This window comes from Gorilla gorilla, chromosome 4 (genome assembly GCF_029281585.2).
Source record: "Gorilla gorilla gorilla isolate KB3781 chromosome 4, NHGRI_mGorGor1-v2.1_pri, whole genome shotgun sequence".
Lineage (NCBI taxonomy): Eukaryota > Metazoa > Chordata > Mammalia > Primates > Hominidae > Gorilla > Gorilla gorilla.
The window spans coordinates 23,779,839-23,800,155 of NC_073228.2; the positions used below are offsets into that span (position 1 = coordinate 23,779,839).

Genomic DNA, 20,317 nt, shown 5'->3' on the forward strand with positions numbered 1-20,317 from the left:
GCTGCCCCGCAGGCCTTCATTATAATGATGCCACGAGGGGCTTCTGGCTGAGATGAAAGATCTTGATGTCATGGATCCAGCATAACACAGTCCTTCTTGCCTTCTGGTGTGGACTCTACTCAAGCCCAGTCTTCGAAACTGACTACGTTTACAACCTTTCCCCAATGAGGGCATGATCTCCTTATTCTTTCTGACTTTTTATGATGAAAAGTTTCAAACATACACAAAATTTGAAAGAAGAGAATCATGAACACCTTAGAATAACGGACAATTAATATCTTACCACTTGCTTTATCTCTCTGTCTCTGTCTCTCTCTCTTCCTCGATTTCCTCCTTGGCTTCCTTGATACCCCTCCCTCCGAGAGCACACGCCTCTCTCCTGCTCCTACTTGGACTGTTCTCTGTCCTCCTCTTGAAGGCAAGGTTTCCTGCAAGCCCACTTCTCTCCTGACTCTAGGCAGTCAGTTCCCTAGGACAGGGATCCCCAACCTCTGGGCCACAGACCCGTATTGGTCCATAGTTTGTTAGGAACTGGGCCACACAGCAGGAGGTGAGCAGTGGGTGAATGAGGAAAGCTTCCTCTGAATTTACAGCCACTCCTTATTGCTCGCATTACCGTGAGCTCCGCCTCCTGTCAGATCAGTGGTGGCATTAGATTTTCTTAGGAGTGCAAACTCTATTGTGAACTGTGCATTCGAGGAATCGAGATTGAGCACTCCATATTAGAATCTAATGCTCGATGATCTGTCGCTGTCTCCCATCAAGCCCAGATGGGACCGTCTAGTTGCAGGAAAACAAGCTCACTGTTCCCACTGATTCTACATTATGGTGAGTTGTAAAATTATTTCATTATATATTACAATGTAATAATAACAGAAATAAATGTAATATGCTTTAATCATCCCAAATCCACCATCCCCACCCGGTCCGTGGAAAAATTGTCTTCCACAAAACCAGTCCCTGGTGCCAAAAAGGTTGGGGACCACTGCCCTAGAACCATCTCCCTTCAACCCATGGCTTCAGCCACTGTGCGTGTAGCTTACATTCTGTGCTTTTATTTATCAGACCTCTCCACTGAGCCTGAGACCTGTAGATCCAGCTGCAGTTAGATACCCCAAAAGGACCTCAGACTCAGCATGTCCCTCAGAGCCTACCTGGCCGACCCAAGTCTGTTTCTCCCCCCAGACGTCCTATTTCAGGAATGGCTCCATCCAATTGCTCCACCAGAAACCTGGGCAGCCTGCTGGGTTTCACCCTCTTCCCTCCACCTGCTGCTTGCAAGTGCTCCGCCCAGTTTTCTGCCTGAAGTATCCTTTTCATTCACTGCCTTCTAATTCCATTGCTAATGTATAAGCTCAGGTATCTTGCTTTTCCTGTACCTCAGCAGCCCTAACTTTACTTCTAGCCTCTGGCCAGTTGTCACCCTCACTGGGATTACTGTAATACCGCTGAGGTCGTGTCATTCTGCTTCTTGTTTTTCTTTTTCTTTGAGATGGAGTCTCACTCTGTAATCCAGTCTGGAGTGCAGTGGTGCGAACTCAGCTCATTGCAACCACCTCCCAGGTTCAAACAATTCTCCTGCCTCAGCCACGTGAGTAGCTGGGATTACAGGCATGTGCCATGCCCGGCTAATTTTTTTTTTCTTTTTTTTAAGACAGAGTCTTGCTCTGTCACCCAGGCTGGAGTGCAGTGGTGTGATCTCGGCTCACTGCAACCTCTGCCTCTCAGGTTCAAGCGATTCTGTTCACCTCAGCCTCTGGAGTAGCTGGGACTACAGGCACCCGCCACCACACCCGGCTAATTTTTTGTATTTTTAGTAGAGATGGGGTTTCACTGTGTTAGCCAGGATGGTCTCAATCTCCTGACCTCATGGTCCGCCTGCCTCAGCCTCCCAAAGTGCTGGGATTACAGGCGTGAGCCACCATGCCCTGCCTCTGGCTTTCTTACTGACGCAATGTTCCACCATCTGGCATGCACCCTTTCCTGCATCTTAGGTCTAGGTAAATTAAAGACATCTTTAAAGTCCCAGCCCAAATACCTTCTCTTCCACCAAAGTATCCCTGCCAGCCTGGGCAACACAGTGAGACCCTGACTCTACTAAATAAATAAATAGTTGGGCATGGTGGCATGCACCTGTGGTCCTAGCTACTTGGGGGGGCTGAGGCAGGAAGATCACTTGACCCAGGAGGTCAAGGCTGCAGTGAACTGTGATCCCACTTCTGCACTCCACCCTGGGTGACAGAGCGTGAGTCTGCCTCAAAAAAGAAAAAAAAAACAGCTGGGCACAGTGGCTCACGCCTGTAATCCTAGCACTTTGCGGGGCCGAGGCGGGTGGATCACCTGAAGTCAGGAGTTCAAGACCAGCCTGGCCAACATGGAGAAACCTTGTCTCTACTAAAGAATACAAAAATTAGCCGGGCGTGGAGGCATGTGCCTGTAATCCCAGCTACCCCAGAGGCTGAGGCAGGGGAATTGCTTGAACCCAGGAGGTGGAGGTTGTAGTGAGCCGAGATCGCACCACTGCACCCCAGCCTGGGCAAGACAGACTGAGACCCTGTCTCAAAAAAAAAAAAAGAAAAAGAAAAAGAAAAAGAGTGTCCCTGATTGCACCTAGATGGAAGGAATTGCCTTTCTCTGAAGGCTTGAAGCATTTTATCTAGTCCCCTCGAATGGTATCTTGGCTTAAGTATTTATGCACCTGTATTTTCTCCCCTGCTGGACTGTAAGCATCTTAAATTCAACTCCATAAGTGGATCATTTTCTTATCACCCAAAGTGTCCAGCACATGGGTGACATAGTAGACATTTAACAAATTCAGTTAAATTCTACAAACACTTTTTGAGCACTTATACTTGATGGGTATATACCCATCAAGCTACTAGACTGAGGATTCAGAGGCAAATGAGACAAATACAGTGATCTCTGACTTCCGGGAGCTTACAGTCTAATCTAGAAGTCAGACTGGAAGACAAATAGTTACACATGTGATGACCGAGATCAATGCAGTAGGTGAACTCTTGTAAAGCAAGCAAGGGGAGGCATAGTCTTTGCAGGTCAAATGCAGGGCTGATCTTCTGCCTCTAAATGTTTATTAAGTTTTTTCTTCATATAAAAGTAACCAATGCTCTTTGTAGAAAATTTAGAAAACAGAGAAGTATAAAGAAGACAAAATATTTTGTGATTCCCATCACTCAGAAAAGCTAACATTTTGCCATATTTACTTTTAATCTCTTTGCTAACTTTGTGGAGTGACTGAAGTCTCAGATTCTTTGAACAGCCTTATTGAGATATAATTCATATGCTATAAAACTGGAGAGCCAGTCTCCATACTGGCAGGGTGGCATTCTCTCCACTCCTCCACAGTCAGATTCTCATCACAATTTGATTGAGATTTGAATTAGATTGAGTCCGATGGGCACTGAAAGAGCTTAACAGGAGCATCTGTGTAGCAATGTCGAGTTCACAGCACAGTGGAGTGGAGGAGCTAAGAATCTATGAACAATAATAGCTTCAAAATAAGGTACAGAGGTCAGGCGAGGTGGCTCACGCCTACAATCCCAGCACTTCGGGAGACTGAGGTGGGCAGATTGTTTGAGCTCAGGAGTTAGAGACCAGCCTGGGCAATATAGTGAGACCTCATCTCTACAAAAAAAAAAAAAAAAATTAGCCAGATGTGGTGGTGTGTAACTGTGGTCCCAGCTACTTGAGAGGCTGAGGTGGGAGGATCACTTAAACCTGGGAAGTCAAAGCGAAAGTGACCTATGATTGTGCCACTGCACTCCAGCCTGGGTGGCAGAGTGAGACCCTATCTCAATAAATAATAGTAATAATAATAATAATAGCAGTAATGTGGAATGATTTAAGTTCCCTGAAAAAGCAGTAACATGGGATAGGTACTCAGAGAAAGAACTGCTTCTAGCCCAGGATGCATAGCAATTGGGATATCCTCCCTTGAACTGGGTCTTGAAGGATGAGTAGGATTTGCCATGTGGCAAACAGAACCAGACAGAAGAGGTGAGAGGTGTGGGGCAAAGAAGCCATCTAGTTTAGCTAGAGTGGAGGAAGCTGGAAGGGAAGGCCGGTTAGAAAAAGGCTGATGCAGCTGGCCACGGTGGCTCACACCTGTCATCTCAGCACTTTGGGAGGCTGAGGCGGGCAGATTACAAGGTCAGGCGTTCAAGACCAGCCTGGCCAACATGGTGAAACCCTGTCTCTACTAAAAATACAAAATTAGCCAGGTGCACCTGTAATCCCGGCTACCTGGGAGGCTAAGGTATGAGAATTGCTTGAATTTTTGGGGGTTGCAGTGAGCCGAGATTGGGCCACTGCACTCCAGCCTGGGTGAGACTCCATCTCAAAAAATAAAAAATAAATCTTGGAGGGTTGAGGTAGGGGGCTACATATAGACCACTTTAGGGGTGACTGACTAGTCTAATCGAGATGACACTGGCTTGTATCATGGAGGGACAGTGGGAATGGAGAGAAACTGATTCAATATTTATTTTAAAGGCATAGCAAACAATAAAGGAAAAAGTTTATTCTCATATTTCTAGCTTGAGCAGCTGGTGGGACAGTAATCCCATTTACTAAGATGAGAATACTGGATGAAGAGTAGGTAATGGGGGGAAATGATGAGTTTGGTTTTAAACACATTTGAGGTGCCTGCTTTGCAGACATGTCCAGGAGTCTGCTGGACATACAGAACTGAACGTGGACAGAAGGAATTCAGACACAGGTCTGATGGCAACTAAAGTCAGTAAGCTCACATGTGGCTTGTAGCTAGAAAGGGGAGTAGAAAGCTGTATAGATTTAAAAGTATAGTTTAGTTCATTTGGAAAATGAAAAGAATATAGATTTTTTAAATGCTGCTTAAATGCGTGTGGTGGTTCACGCCTGTTGCAATCCTAGCACTTTGGGAGGCCAAGGCTGGAGGATCGCTTGAGCCCAGGAGTTCGAGACCAGCCTGGCAACATAGTGAGACTCTGTCTCTACAAAAAAAAAAAAACATAATGCTGTGTTCACGTAGTTTTATTTATAACGGAGAGTGACAGAAAGACATGCTAATCTTATCTGCTCATTTCTATTTTAGTAGGTCCTAATTTCAGAGCAAAGGATTGACAGGATAAAAGCAATAGTTAACAAAGATTGGCCCACTTACACAATGAATGAAAACTGACCTCTAAGTTATATGCTGAATATGTCTTGGTTCCTCAGGTGGACCATAAATTCATGTATAAGAACCTTTTTTTGGCCGGACACGGTGGCTCACGCCTGTAATCCCAGCACTTTGGGAGGCTTGAGGCGGGCAGATCACGAGGTCAGGAGATCGAGACCATCCTGGCTAACATGGTGAAATCCCATCTCTACTAAAAATACACAAAATTAGCCGGGCGTGATGGCGGGCTCCTGTAGTCCCAGCTACTCAGGAGGCTGAGGCAGGAGAATGGCGTGAACCCGGGAGGGGGAGCCTGCAGTGAGCTGAGATCACGTCACTGTACTCCAGCCTGGGCGACAGAGCCAGCCTCCATCTCAAAAAAAAAAAAAAAAAACTTTTTTATTATATGCTTCACTAACCTATATAAATAACATATTTTTAAGCACTTATTAAATAAAAGCAATAATGGAAAACTTAATTTCTATAAATTGCTGACATTACAATTAAAACCTCTGCATACTATAAACTGCGTGAAAATTTTACATGGCTTTAAAACTATCATGAGGAGTCCACATATAATCTACCACAAAAGTACAGTTAAACTGAAATTACTTTAATCTCATTTTCATAAAAGATGTAAAATCTTTCAGATTTGTCAAAATTGTTGACACAGAACACTTAATTATCACTATGTTTAAAGTTTCCTACTTGACTTTACATAGAAAAATACTCAAGATATCACAGCATGGAAAAAGATAATCCTATTTGCCTGAAATCATCTTTTTTAATCTGTGCACTTTATTATGCATCAAAAAAGGCAATTTGAATGACAACTATAGCTTTTAAAGCAAATAAACTTAAATGAACAGTTTTATTGACAAATATAACTTGAGTAAAGAATTTTACTGTTCCACTAAGAAAAACAGAATATTTGATTTCCTCGACAATGTGTCAAAAATTCACCCACAGGTATTTAAAAAGTCATCTGAGTCATGTGATTTCAAAGGTTTGCATTTATGTAACTATCAAATAGTATATATTTTGCTTCCCTGAATGCTGTTTCATATATTGATACTGATATATCAGGAAACAGAACTTTTCTGAAAGGCCACTTAGTTGAGATTTTCTTAAAACGCCTTTATTTCAAAATTTTAAAGACTTTTTTTTTTTTTTTTTTCTGGGATGGAGTCTCGCTCTGTCGCCCAGGCTGGAGTGCAGGGGCGCAAACTCGGCTCACTGCAAGCTCCACCTCCCGGGTTCACACCATTCTCCTGCTTCAGCCTCCCGAGTAGCTGGAACTACAGGCACGTGCCACCACACCCGGCTAATTTTTTTGTGTGTTTTTAGTAGAGATGGGGTTTCACCGTGTTAGGCAGGATGGTCTCAAACTCCTGACCTTGTGATCTGCCCGCCTCGGCCTCCCAAAGTGCTGGGATTACAGGCGTGAGCCACCGTGCCCGGCCTAAAGATTTCATAAATACTCACTGCAGATATAACAAAAACCATTACAGCATCTTTCTCCTCAAGTTATAAGCATTGGTTTTAACAGCTAAAACAATGCAAGTTGCAGATTTCTCAAGAAGAAGGTTTGAAAACTCTATAGACTACAGTATAAAATAAGGTATTGAAAATATTCTCATAAAACACGTTCTGAAAAAAATTCCAGGTTCTACCTCCTAAGAGCCATAGGGTCTTGGGCAAATCAAGGGCAAATTATTTAACCTCTTTGAGATTTAGTCTCTTCATCTATAAAATGCAGACAAAAATAGTGCCTGCAAGGCAGGGTATGGTGACTCAGGCCTGTAATCCTGTCACTTTGGGAGGCTGAGGTGGGAGGATTGCTTGAACCCAGGAGTTCGAGACCAGCCTGGCCAACACAGTGAGACCTCTACAAAATAAAAAATAAAAAAATCAGCTGGGCATGGTGGCACATGCCTGTAGTCCCAGCTCCTAGGGGGGCTGAGGTGAGAGGAGATTGAGCCTGGGAGATTGAGGCTGCAGTGAGCCATGATCATGCCACTGCACTCTAGCCTGGGCGACAGTGAGACCCTGTCTCCAAAAGTGATTAATTAAAAGTAAAATAAAATTTAAAAATATAGTACCTGCATTATTGGGCTGTTGGGAGGATTAATTTTAAAATACATAAAATGCTTAGGACACTGTGAGGCACACATGAAGTGCTCAATAAATGTTGCTCTTGGCTGTTACTAACTTATCACAACTACTTGTTTTTACAGGTCTCTGAAACTAAGACCTATACCACTGATTACTGTGTAATGAGCCTTAAAGATGTCAAGGTTTTTCTGTATGTGGACAAGACACCTTTGGTCTGTATCTGGCCAAAAAGGGCAGCACAGGGAAAGAAAGAGGCAGTGAGAGTGAATATCCAAAGGGTGAGGACAAGCAGCACAGGAAGGAAGGCACAGGAACGGGAGAACTGGAGCATGAACTAAATTTCACTTACTTCCTAATTTGTTCCCAGCCATCCTGATGACTATGAGCTCCTTTCAAGAGGGCACTTGAGATTGCGTGAATGTGACCTGCTAACTGCTGAATGTCTATACAGAGTACAAGCACCAGGCTCCCTGACAGGCAGCATGACTGAATTTCCACTTACAATGACAACACAGCAGTAAACTTTTTTTTTTTTTTGGAGACAGACAGAGTCTCACTCCATCACCCAGGCTGGAGTACAGTGGCGCCATCTCGGCTCATTGCAACCTCCGCCTCCTAGGTTCAAGCGATTCCTGTGCCTCAGCTTCCTGAGAGCAGTAAACTTTAAACTTTAAAAATGTGGTTACAGTTATTTCACCATTTGGAATGACCTTGCTGACAAAGGTTTCCATGTTACCACCTCAAAAGCGAAATGTTAAAACAAAGACAAAAGCAAAAAACGGCACAATGAATACCATGACCAGATGTTTGGGAGGTAAGGGAGCAAGAAAAGAAAAAAGTTACACATATTTTACACATATTTTTTAAAATATCTGATCCAAACCAAAAGACATAGAATATACATTTAAAACCTTATGTATTGTTTCTCTTAGCAGTTTCTGGGTTAAGGTGACAGATTTCATTTTGCTCCCTCCTGAAACCTTAAAACCATGCTAAAGAAATAGTCTGGACGCAGTGGCTCACACCTATAATCCCAGCACTTTGAGAGGCCGAGGAGGGCAGATGGCTTGAGCTCACAAGTTTGAGACCAGCCTGAGTAACATGGTGAAACCCTGTCTCTACAAAAAATGCAAAAATTAGCCGGGCGTGGTGTCACACACCTGTAGTCCCAGCTATTTGCGGGACTGAAGCAGGAGGACTGCTTGAGCCCAGGAGGTCGAAGCTGCAGTTAGCCAAGATAGCGCCACTGCACTTCAGAGCTTGGGTGACAAAGTGAGACCCTGTCAAAAAAAAAAAAAAAAATTGTTAAAGACTAACTCATAAGGATAAAGTAGGAGACACACAATTAAAAAAAAAATTCTGAAAGTAGATGAACAAGTGATTACTGCCTCAGCAGACCCAAGAAAGTCTGATCTCCAACTAAAAAGGAAGGTGAAGTTGAGAACACAATCCTCAAAACGCAATGATAACAAGGAGGGGTGTCTCTAGAATATGGAACTGGCTGGAGCAGATTCCTAAACCATCTCTCTCCCCTTCAAGCTGCCAAAGGTCTAGTCTCTAGAGGAGGTAAACTGAGGTTCCCTGGACTGGGAGAAACCACGCTCAGTTGTGAACAAAGGTACTGTACAGAAAACTGAGGATTTAAGTGACGATACACATAGTAAATGCTGTGTGCACAATAAATGAAGCTTTCTTCCACCACTCAGCCACCAGAATACCACCAGCAAGACCTTCACACTTCAAGCAGGACACAGGAAAAGGCCTTTCCATGCCATTGCTCCTCTAGAGCTTACTCTCGAGGACAGACCTCAAGATACTGACAAGAGGGATTTCCCCCAATAAAAGAGACAATGAAAATCATCCAATGGTTAAGTCAAAATTGATAAGGCCCACCCACTTGCTCAGAGCTTCCAACTGGCTACATAGTACCACAATGTTAATGAGAAGCAGAAAATTAAGAATTAATAAACATCTGAGTAAGAAATAAAAAAAAAAAATAGGAAGAAGCAACTTAGAAGAAACAGACCATGCACAGAGGAGAAAAAAAAAAACCTGTGATTAATAGCCTCAGAAAGGTAAGAGAAAATACTATATCCGAGACACAGAAACAGGATTTTACTATTTTTTTTAAAGGAAGATTCTAAAAACAAAAGAGCTCTTAGATAATAAAAAATATGGTAGCAGAAAGGAAAAACTGGATAGTAGGGTTGGACGACCAAGATAAGGAAATCTTAAAAAACTGAACACATACAAATACCCCAAAGAGAAAAAGAGACAAAGAGGAAAACTGGAGAGAAATGATAAGAAAGTCAGAAGACCAAAATAGGAAGTCCAACATTCAATAAAATCATAGCTCAAGATAAATACAAGAGGGAAAACAGGAAGTTGTCAAGAGAAGTTCTCAGAATCAAACACAATTGCCAGATTGAAAATGCCCACCAAAAATACCTCGTGGATGAAAGCAGCCCACACAAGGGCGTATCACTGTAAAACTGCAAAACACCATAGACAGCGAAGATTCCGTAAGCTTCCAGCCACAAAGAATCAAGAATCAGTGTGGATTCAGACCTCTCGACAGCACATTGATAAAGTTTCTACTCTCCTTTCCATGCCCTGCTCTGACATTCATTTCATCCTACCAGATTTTTTCATGTGACCTAATTCCAAGAACTGGAAGAGGGCTTTGAAGACTTCAGAAGCTGAAGACACAAAGTAGCCCATCCCTCTGCCCAGTTTGTTTTATTCTCCCCGTTTTGGTTATTATGATTTTTTAAATCCTTTCATTCTTTTCACTCAGAAAGAGGCAAGTAATTAATTTCCTTATGAAGAGGCCAGGCAGTCCATTTTACATGGTGTTCAGCGTGCACAGCAAATCTAAAACCATTGTCTGGCAAATGCAGCTCGCAGCCGCAATCATTTTTTTCACCAGGTAAGCCGGCTGGCGTATGTTTTTAAAATTTTATTGTTAAGTATTGTCTTTTACTGGTTAAATCAATGATAACATTCTTTACTTTGTGGTTGTGTTACTCAAAACGAGGATTTTTAACAATGATAAAAATAAAGCTTGTTAGATCATTTTTAATGGTAAAAAATTGGTTCCTCAAGATTTGATTAAAGAGAACTAGGCCAATCTAAGCAGAGTCCAAATGAGGTAGAAAGTCCATAGAGAACAGGAAAAAAGGAAGTTGTGGAACCACAGACACAGTAAAAGGAAAAAATTGGCCAGGTGCAATGGCTCACACCTGTAATCCCAGCACTTTGGGAGGCTGAGGTCGGTGGATTGCTTGAACCCCAGAGTTTAGGCAACATGACAAAACCCCCATCTCTACAAAAAATACGCAAACAAAAAACATTAGCCAGGTGTGGTGGTGTGCACCTGTAATCCTAGCTACTTGGTAGGCTGAGGTGGGAGTATCGCTTGAACCTAGGAGGTGGAGGTGGCAGTGAGCTGAGATTGAGCTGTTGCACCCCAACCTGGACGACAGGGTGAAAGAGACCCTGAAAAAAGAAAGAAAAGAAAAAAAATTATTTAATTAAATTATTTATTTTTGTGACAAGGTCTCTTTCTGTCTCCCAAGCTGGAGTGCAATGGCATAATCATAGCTCACTGCAGCCTCAAACTCCTGGGCTCAAGGCATCCTCCTGCCTTAGCCTCCCAAAGTGTTGGGATCACAGGCATAAGCCACCTCAAGGCTAGATTTTTTTTTCTTCTTTGAAACAAGATTTGGCTCTGTCACCCAGGCTGGAGTGCAGTGGTATAATCTTGGCTCACTGCAACCTCTGCCTCCTGGGCTCAAGCGATCCTCTTGCCTCAGCTTCTCAAGTAGCTGGAACTACAGACACGTGCCACCATGCCTAGCTAATTTTTGTATTTTTTGTAGAAAAGGGGGTGTCGATATGTTGCCCAGGCTGGTCTTGAATTACTGGGTTAAAGTGATCCACCCACCTCGGCCTCCCAAAGTGCTGGGATTACAGATGTGGGTCACCACACCTGGCCAAAAACATGTTAAGTTTTAAAATCAAAAGAAAAATCACCAAGCCATTTTGCATATTTTTCTGGAGAGATATAGATACAGATATATATAGATACAGATAAAGATATACAGATAGATCTGGACTGGACACTTTATGATAATATAGTATCAGTTGGGTATAACTTAAAAGGACAAAGGGAACTAATTAAAAAAGACTTAAGGCATATATATGTTTTCCCAATTCCTCATACCACTTTTTATTTTTATTGAGATATAATTAATTTATACACCATAAATTCACCCTTTTAAATAAGTGCACAATTTAGTGGGTTTTAGTATAGTATTCACAAGGTTGTAAAACCATCACCACTATTTAATTCCAAAACATTTTCTTTTCTTTTTTTTTTTTTAAAGACGGAATCTTGCTTTGTTGCCCAGGCTGGAGTGCAGTGGTGTAATCTTGGCTCACTGCAAGCTCCGCCTCCCAGGTTCACACCATTCTCCTGCCTCAGCCTCCCGAGTTGCTGGGACTACAGACGCCCGCCACCACGCCTGGCTAATTTTTTTGCATTTTTAGTAGAAACGGGGTTTCACTGTGTTAGCCAGGATGGTCTTGATCTGCTGACCTCATGATCCTACCGCATCAGCCTCCCAAAGTGCTGGGATTACAGGCGTGAGCCACTGCACCCGGCCAATTCCAGAACATTTTCATCACCCCAGAAAGAAGCCCCAGAATCACTGGCCCTACTCAACCATTTCCCCTCCCATTTCCTGGCAAGTATTTACTTACTTCCTGTGAATTTGCCCATTTGGGACATTTCATACAAACGAAATCATACAATACGTGATTTCACTAAACAAGATTTTTGTGTGTGGCTTCGTTCAAATAATTTTTAAAAATTGTGGTAAAGTATGCATAACATAAAATTTACACTCTAACCACTCCCCCCCCCCCTTTTTTTTTTGAGACAGGGTCTCACTCTGTCTTTCAGGCTGGAGTGCAATGGTGTGAACACAGCTCAGTGCAGCCTCAACCTCCCCAGGCTCAGGTGATCCTCCTACCTCAGCCTCAGAAGTAACTAGGACCACAGGCACGCACCACCACACCTGGCTAATTTTTGCATTGTTTGTAGAGACAGGATTTCTCTATGTTGCCCAGGCTGATCTTGAACTCCTGAACTCAAGTGATCCTCCCACCGTGGCCTCCCAAAGTGCTGGAATTACAGGCGTGAGCTACCACACCTGGTTGTCTCTAACCATTTTTAAGTGTACAATTCAGTAGTGTTAAGTATATTCACATTGTTGTACAACCAATCTCCAGAACTTTTTCATCTTCCCAAATGGAAACTCTGTACCTATTAAGCACTAACTCCCCATTCTCTCCTTCTCCCAGCCCACAGTAATCACCCTTCTACTTTCTGTCTTTACGAATTTGACCACTCTAAGTACCTCATGAGTGGAATCACACAGTATTTGTCCTTTGGCGACTGGCTTATTTCGCTTAGCATAATGCCCTCAAGGGTTCTCCATGTTGTAACATGTGTCGGAATTTCCTTCCAAGGCTGAATAATATATCTGTTACATGGATCAATCACATTTGGGTTATCCATTCATCAGTTAATGCACATGTAGGCTGTTTCCACCTTTTGGTCATTGAGAATAATGCTGCTGTATACATATGTGTATACGTTTTTGCATGACCATTTGTTTGCAATTCTTTTGACTATATATGTATGAATAGAATTACCGGGTCATATAGTAGCTCTAAGTTTAACTTTTTGAGTAACTGCCAAAGCATTTTCCAGTGTTACATGGTTTTACATTCTCGCTAACAATACATAATGGTTCCAATTTCCCCAAATCCTCCCCAACACTTTTTATTTTTATTTTTTTTAAACATTACAGCCCTGCTAGTGAATGTGAAGTGGTATCTCATTGTGGTTTGGGTTTTAATTTTATAATATTTTAATTTTTAAAATCAAAAGAATATACTGGGCCTGGGGTGGTGGCTCAAGCCTGTAATCCCAGCATTTTGGGGGGCCAAAGGGGGTGGATCACCTGAGTTTACGAATTCAAGACCAGCCTGGCCAACATGGTGAAACCTCATCTCTACTAAACATACAAAACTTAGCCGGGTATGGTGGCAGGCACCTGTAATCCCAGCTACTCAGGAGGCTGAAGCAGGAGAATCACTTGATCCGGGAGGTGGAAGTTACCATGAGTCAGAATCACATCACTGCACTCCAGCCTGAGACAAGACTCTGTATAAAAAAAAATATATACATATATATATATACATATATATATACACACACACATACACAATTATTTTCTTCTATAATATTATTTTACAAAAGAAGTCCATTACTAACACACGCTTGCATGCAAAACACAAGACACATCTAAAGGCCGGGCATAGTGGCTCACGCCTGTAATCCCAGCACTTTGGGAGGCCGAGGCAGGCGGATCACTTGAGGTCAGCAGTTTGAGACCAACCTGGCCAACATAGTGAAACCCCATCTCTACCAAAAACACAAAAATTAGCCGGGCATGCTGATGGGCGCCTGTAATCCCAGCTGCTGGGGAGGCTGAGGCGGGAGAATCGCTTAAGCACAGGAGGTGCAGGTTGCAGTGAGCCAAGATCACGCCATTGCACTCCGGCCTAGGCGACAGAGCAAGACTCCATCTAAAAAAAAAAAAAAAAAAAAGTACTAAAATTAAGTTGGCAAAAATTTACATGTAGTCCTTTCTACATGTAAGACATAAATATCTGATACTGGATTCATTCCTTTTATTCTCCATACAGCCTCCCCAGACAAGTCTGGCAACAATCCTGACCATCCGGCAAAACAAATCCCCTTTTTCCAATTTATGTTAGTGTCCAGCATTGGTGGGTTCTTGGTCTCACTAACTTCAAGAATGAAGCCGCTGACCCTCGCACTGAGTGTCACAGTTCTCAAAGGCGGCGTGTCTGGAGTTTGTTCCTTCTGATGCTTGGATGTGTTTGGAGTTTCTTCCTTCTGGTGGGTTCGCGGTCTCGCTAGCTCAGGAGTGAAGCTGCAGACTTTCCCGGTGAGTGTTACCGCTCTTAAAGCGGCATGTCTGGAGTTGTTTGTTCCTCCTGGTTGGTTCGTGGTCTCGGTGGCTTTAGGAGTGAAGCTGCAGACCCTGGTAGTGAGTGTTACAGCTCATAAACGCAGTGTGGACCCAAAGAGTGAGCAGCAGCAAGATCTACCACAAAGAGCGAAAGAACAAAGCTTCCACAACGCGGAAGCGGACCCGAGCGGGTTGCCACTGCTGGATCGGGCAGCCTGCTTTTATTCTTATCTGGCCCCACCCAAAATCCTGCTGATTGGTCCATTTTACAGAGAGCCGAGTGGTCTGTTTTGACAGGGCGCTGACTGGTGCCTTTACAATCCCTGAGCTAAACACAAAGGTTCTCCAGGTCTCCACTAGATTAGCTAGATACAGATTGTCAATTGGTGCATTCACAAACCCTGAGCTACACACAGGGTGCTGATTGGTGCATTTACAAACCTTGAACTAGATACAGAGTGCCGATTGGTGTATTTACAATCCCTTAGCTAGACATAAAGGTTCTTCAAGTACCCCACCAGAGTCAGGAGCCCAGCTGGCTTCACCCAGTGGATCCTGCACCGGGGCCGCAGGTGGAGCTGCCTGCCAGTCCCGTGCCCTGCGCCCGCAATTCTCAGCCCTTGGGTGGTCGATGGGACTGGGCCCCGTGGGGCAGGGGGCGGTGCTCGTCAGAGAGGCTCAGGCCGCACAGGAGCCCACGGGGGCAGGGGAGGCTCAGGCATGGCGGGCTGCAGGTCCCGAGCCCTGCCCCGTGGGAAGGCAGCTAAGGCCCTGCGAGAAATTGAGCACAGCAGCTGCTGGCCCAGGTGCTAAGCCTCTCACTGCCCATGGCCGGCGGGGCCTGCCGGCAGCTCCAAGTGCGTGCCCGCCAAGCCCACGCCCACTGGGAACTCACGCTGGCCCGCAAGCACCGCGCGCAGCCCCGGTTCCCACCTGCGCCTCTCCCTCCACACCTCCCCGCAAGCTGAGGGAGCCGGCTCCGGCCTTGGCCAGCCCAGAAAGGGGCTCCCACAGTACAGTGGCAGGCTGAAGGGCTCCTCAAGCGTGCCCAGAGTGGGCGCCAAGGCCAAGGAGGCACTGAGAGCCAGGGAGGGCTGTGAGGGCTGCCAGCACGGTGTCACCTCTCATTAGGACAACCTACTTGGGTTTATATTTGGCTCAAGATAATACTACTGTACTTCTCCAGTAAGTATTTAAGCATTTATAAAAAATCAGAAACTTTTCAAATTAACCACTTCTACTACCGCAGTCTGAGAAAGACATGACACACCTTACTTCAAGGAAAAAAGGGTCCTTTTTCCTCACAAATATTTTCTCATAAACTTTATTTTTTTAAAAACAGATTCTAATTTAATTAATCTAGATTTGCAAAATTATAAAGGAAAAGTCTTGCCGGTTGTTGCTTCGGTTATGTTAATTTCACAATTTAGTAAATTCCAACTACGTATTTAATACAAAGCAGCCTTTATGGGGGGGTGGGGGGTATTTAACAAAATGCATCTTAGCAACAGTCTAGAGAAACTTTTCTGTGTGAAAACAGAAGAGGGGTTACCATGGAGAAATTCATTACGGATTTCGGGAAGGCTTTTTCCTCAGAAATAGAGTAAAAAAAAAAGTCGTTGTGTAATAAATCTGATAATGATGCTGTGTGACTTAGAAGTTGGTCCAAAAGTTCATCTTCGGCAATTACGTCTAGATGATCAACTACATATCTTCTGCAACAGGTGACACGAAACTGCATTTCCCAAGCAAGGCAAAGCGATCAAATGAGCTAAGATGCGCGTTCCTGTAGTTTTGTACTTTTATTTTTGACTTAACCAAAAACAATTTTGAATCGAATGAATAACCAAATTTGATTGGGTCTTGTTTGGCTTTCTGCTTTGCTTTTTAATCAGCCATTTACCAGCAACTGTTGCACGGGCCCATTAGCACTCGAAGAATAAAAACAAACATACAGGACCACATAAAATTCCCCTACTAACCCAAATGATCCGTTTCCTTAACACAATTTTAAAACCACAGCTAGGGGTGTGAAAACAGACATGTTTTTGTGTGTGTTTGTGTGCCACAATCTGTCCAAATCCTTAATTCCCTTTTAAGTAACATATCTAATAAAAATCTAAAAGAAACCACATTAGAAATGCAAAGAGGTTTGTAAAACAAGAGGCTTCTTTCATTCCAGAAAACCACACCAAAACAAGGGGAAAGAAATGAATGCAATGGATACGTGTTTGCCAAAGTTTCAATCCTGCCCGGTGGAGACACTGCACTGGCACAAATTTTGAAGAGGAAAAAGAGGAGGTTGGGGGGGAGAGAGAGAGGGAGCGAGTGTAGCCTGCAAACTGCAACAATGCAATCTCCATTTTGAACAATGCGCCTCTTTCCTCTTGTAAATCTAGCTTTTTGCCACTTGATGTACCGTCGCATTTCCCCTCTGTTTGGGGGGGAGACGGGGTTGGGGGGAGATCAGAGCAGGATGCGCAGCACACGAGTGAGCAAGGGGGTAGGGCAGAGGAGGTGGGGAAGGAGTCTGCAACAACCGGGCTGGGTGGGTACCTGGAGTGCTGCTGTAAGTACTCTGGCTCCTGAAGCTGCTTTCCGTGCAGTAACTGGCGGCGGCGTCGTCTTCCATCTCCTCCGGATAATCGGAATCATCCTCGTCCTCCTCCATCTCATCCTCCTCGTTGTCCTCAGACTCCCGGGTCTCCTAGACGTCGCCGTCCTCTTCCTCCTAGTTTCCGTGGTCATCGTACACCACTTTGTTCACGGCCCTCCGGGCCGCGGTGGTCCGGGCCAGGTGGCCGCCGCCGCCGCCCCCGCCTCCTCGCCCCTTCCACCCGGGTGCGGGTGCTTGGGGGACCAGAGGCGGCTTCCTCTGGCTACTGCTGCTCCCCCTGGGCGAGCTCAGCCACGTCTTGGAGGCTGCCTCAACCTAGGCGGCGGCCCACCTGCCCCTGCTGCTACCGCGGTGCCGCGAGCTGAGCCCCCCGATGTGTCCGGACTTGGGCGGCGGCGGCGGTGGGGCCGGGGCGCAGTGCTCCGCAGCGGAAACCGCGGGCTGCTTGGGCAGCCTGCCCCGCCGGCCCCTAATGTCGGAGCCGAGGACGGGGGAGAAGGGAAAGCGGAGGAGGAGGGACGGGCGCGGGTGGGGAGGCCTGCGAGGCCGCGCGGGAGGGCCCCGGTCGGCAGAAGCGGGTGGAGGGAGAAGGCTCATTCCGAATTGCTGGGGCCCCACTCAGGATCGGCTTCAGCCGCCCTCTTGTTTCATCCCTCTCCCGCAGCGCGGTCACGTGAGATGCGCCACAGAAGAGCCTGAGACCGAGTGAGGCGGCGCGGCGGCCGCTAGGGGGAGCGCGGGGGCGTCGAGTCGGGAGCGGGGAGCCCGGAGCCCCTGGGCTCGGCGCAGCGCGGTGCGCCTGGACTCGGGTCGCGGATGGCGCGGCTGAGAGGGGCGCTTAGCTCGCGAAATGCCCGGCGTCAAAGGCCTTCGGAGACCAGTCTCCGCGGACCCCTGGCTGGAGCCCAAAGCCGGCCAGACTTCCTCCCCGCGTCTCCGCTTCCGCGGCTCAGAGAGGAAGGCAGGGGAGCCCCCAAATATCATTCCCCTCCCGCCCCCTAGGGAAACCTGCTGAAAGAGCCAGCGAGAGAAAGAAAAAAAAAAGTCGCGGAGGGGGGCGGCCCGAGCGACCGAAGGCACCGGACAGCGCCAGCGACGGAGGGAAATGAGTGGGGGTGGGGGGGGGGACAGGGAGACAAGCCCCCAGAATTTTGGAAACCCCAAAGCTTGGAGCTGGAGTCCTGAAATTGACTCCGATGACAACTGCTCCGGATCTGTGCCAGGAGCCACGCCCCGGGCTGCCACGCCCGGAGGGAGGGGCGCCCTAAGACCTGTTGGGTGGAATGCCCACTTGGAAAGCCTCAGTAAACTCCAGAACGCAACTACTGCACGTTCCAATGTCCCGCCACCTTCCCAGTGCCCCAGGTGGGACTTTGACCACCTCAGCAAGAACTTACCTCTCCTTTGCAGTGGAAAAAAGGGAATCCTGCCTAAAACCTACTTCACGGTGTTAAATGTTTGTATTATTGGGAAATAACCTTAATTTATTGACCTGACAAGTCACTAGGTTTCAGCTTAGCCCAAAGGACGAATCTGATGACATTTCAGGCACCCTCAAACCTTATCACAGCGACTCAACCCTGAGTGGTTGAGGTCAGCTCTTCAGATAAAAGAAAGGTTTTATAAACATATTGATATTTATTGAGAGAAGTGACAACCGAAAAGTAATTTAAAGAAAAATAGTTGGCGGGGCGTGGTAGCTCACACCTGCAATCCCAGCCCTTTGAGAGGCCAAGGCCGGATGATAGGTTGAGGTCAGGAGTTCAAGACCAGCCTGAGCAACGTAGCAGGACCTCGTCTCTAGAAAAATTTTGAAAAAATTAGTCGGGCATGGTGGTGTGCACCTCTGGTCCCAGCTACCCGAGAGGCTGAGGTGGGAGGATTGCTTGAACCTGGGAGGTGGATGTTGCAGTGAACTGTGATTGCACCACTGAACTCCAGCCTGGGTGACAGAGCAAGACCCTGTCTCAAAATTTTAAGAAAAGAAAGAAAAATGCCTAACAGGATTCTGTACATCAAATGGCTTATTTCAATCTAGTTAGGAAAATGGAACACATATGTGAAATGAAAATTAAAATACAACAACTAATTGCCAAATAAATGCATTCAATACAATTTGGTTGAGCACTAAGGGTGACAAATGTGTATATGTCTCCAGGGACCAGGTAAGTAATGTAAGTCAATAAAGTAGGCAAGATGAAGACCTAGGCCAATGGAAATGCCCATATTTTGTTTGAAGAGGATAGCCAGGCACGGTGGCTCAGGCCTGTAATCCCAGCACTTTAGGAGGCCAGGTGGGCAGATCACTTGAGCCCAGGAGTTCGAGATTAGCCTGGACAACATGGTGAAATCCTGTCTACTAAAAATACAATAATTAGCTGGGCATGGTGGCACAAGCCTGTAGTCCCAGCTGCTTGGGAGACTGAGGCAGGAGAATTGCCTGAACCTGGGAGGCAGAGATTTCAGGGAGCTGAGATCGTGCCACTGCACTCCAGCCAGTCTCACACACATACAAAAAATAATAAAACTTCGTGTATGAAGGATTATCACAATCTGTGTGATGATTCCAGAAAGTCCACATCAGTGGCTTCTAACATACTTTGTGTCACAAAACCCTATCAGAAATGGATAAATACTATGATCCTCTACCAAGGAAAAAAGTATGTATATAAACTTTTGTAATCTATTTCAATGGTTCTTGGACTCCTTGAAGTTTATATAGCAGAATAAAAGACTGAAGAAAAATAATGAAATGCAATGTGTGGCCTTGTTTGGACCTGGTTTACTGCTAACAGTAAAAAGGTATCTCTACGAAAACTAGGGCAAGTGGAATAGGGACTGAGAATCAGATGACTAATTTGTTAATTACAGTTAATTTGTTGAGTATGATAATGACATGATGGTTATGGAAAAAATGTCTACGTAGAGATACATACTGAACTTCTGCTGAAACATGATTTCTGGGATTTGTTTTAAAACACTACAGGATTAAAAAAAGTGGTCAGTGACAACTGAACCAAGAGTGATAAAATTTGGCCGGGGGCAGTGACTCAACGCCTGTAATCCCAGCACTTTGGGAGGCCAAGGCAGGCAGATCACTTGAGGTCAGGAGTTCGAGACCAGCCTGGCCAAAATGGCGAAACCCCGTCTCTATTAAAAATACAAAAATTAGCTGGGCGTGGTGGCAGTTACTTGTAATCCCAGCTATTTGGGAGGCTGAGGCAGGAGACTTGCTTGAACCCGAAAGGTGGAGGTTGCAGTCAGCTGAGACCATGCCACTACACTCTAGCCTGGGTGACAGAGCAAAACTCCATCTCAAAAAAAAAAAAAAGTGATAAACTTTGATAATTGTCACAGCTG

At 45.4% G+C, this 20,317-nt stretch overlaps 1 protein-coding gene across 2 annotated transcripts in view; it reads right to left on the reverse strand.

Annotated features, from left to right (window-relative positions):
• AMZ2 (archaelysin family metallopeptidase 2) overlaps positions 1 to 18,929 on the reverse strand; it is a 52,520-nt gene extending 33,591 nt beyond the window's left edge. The window contains exon 1 of one of the 2 annotated variants that reach the window (XM_031011448.3): positions 16,897 to 18,929. In XM_031011448.3, coding sequence (XP_030867308.3) covers positions 16,897 to 17,088 — 192 coding nt within the window. In that variant the 5' untranslated portion in view covers positions 17,089 to 18,929. The remainder of the gene's footprint in view (positions 1 to 16,896) is intronic. The other variant, XM_063706156.1, reaches the window with a different exon arrangement.
• Positions 18,930 to 20,317: the final 1,388 nt, after the last annotated feature.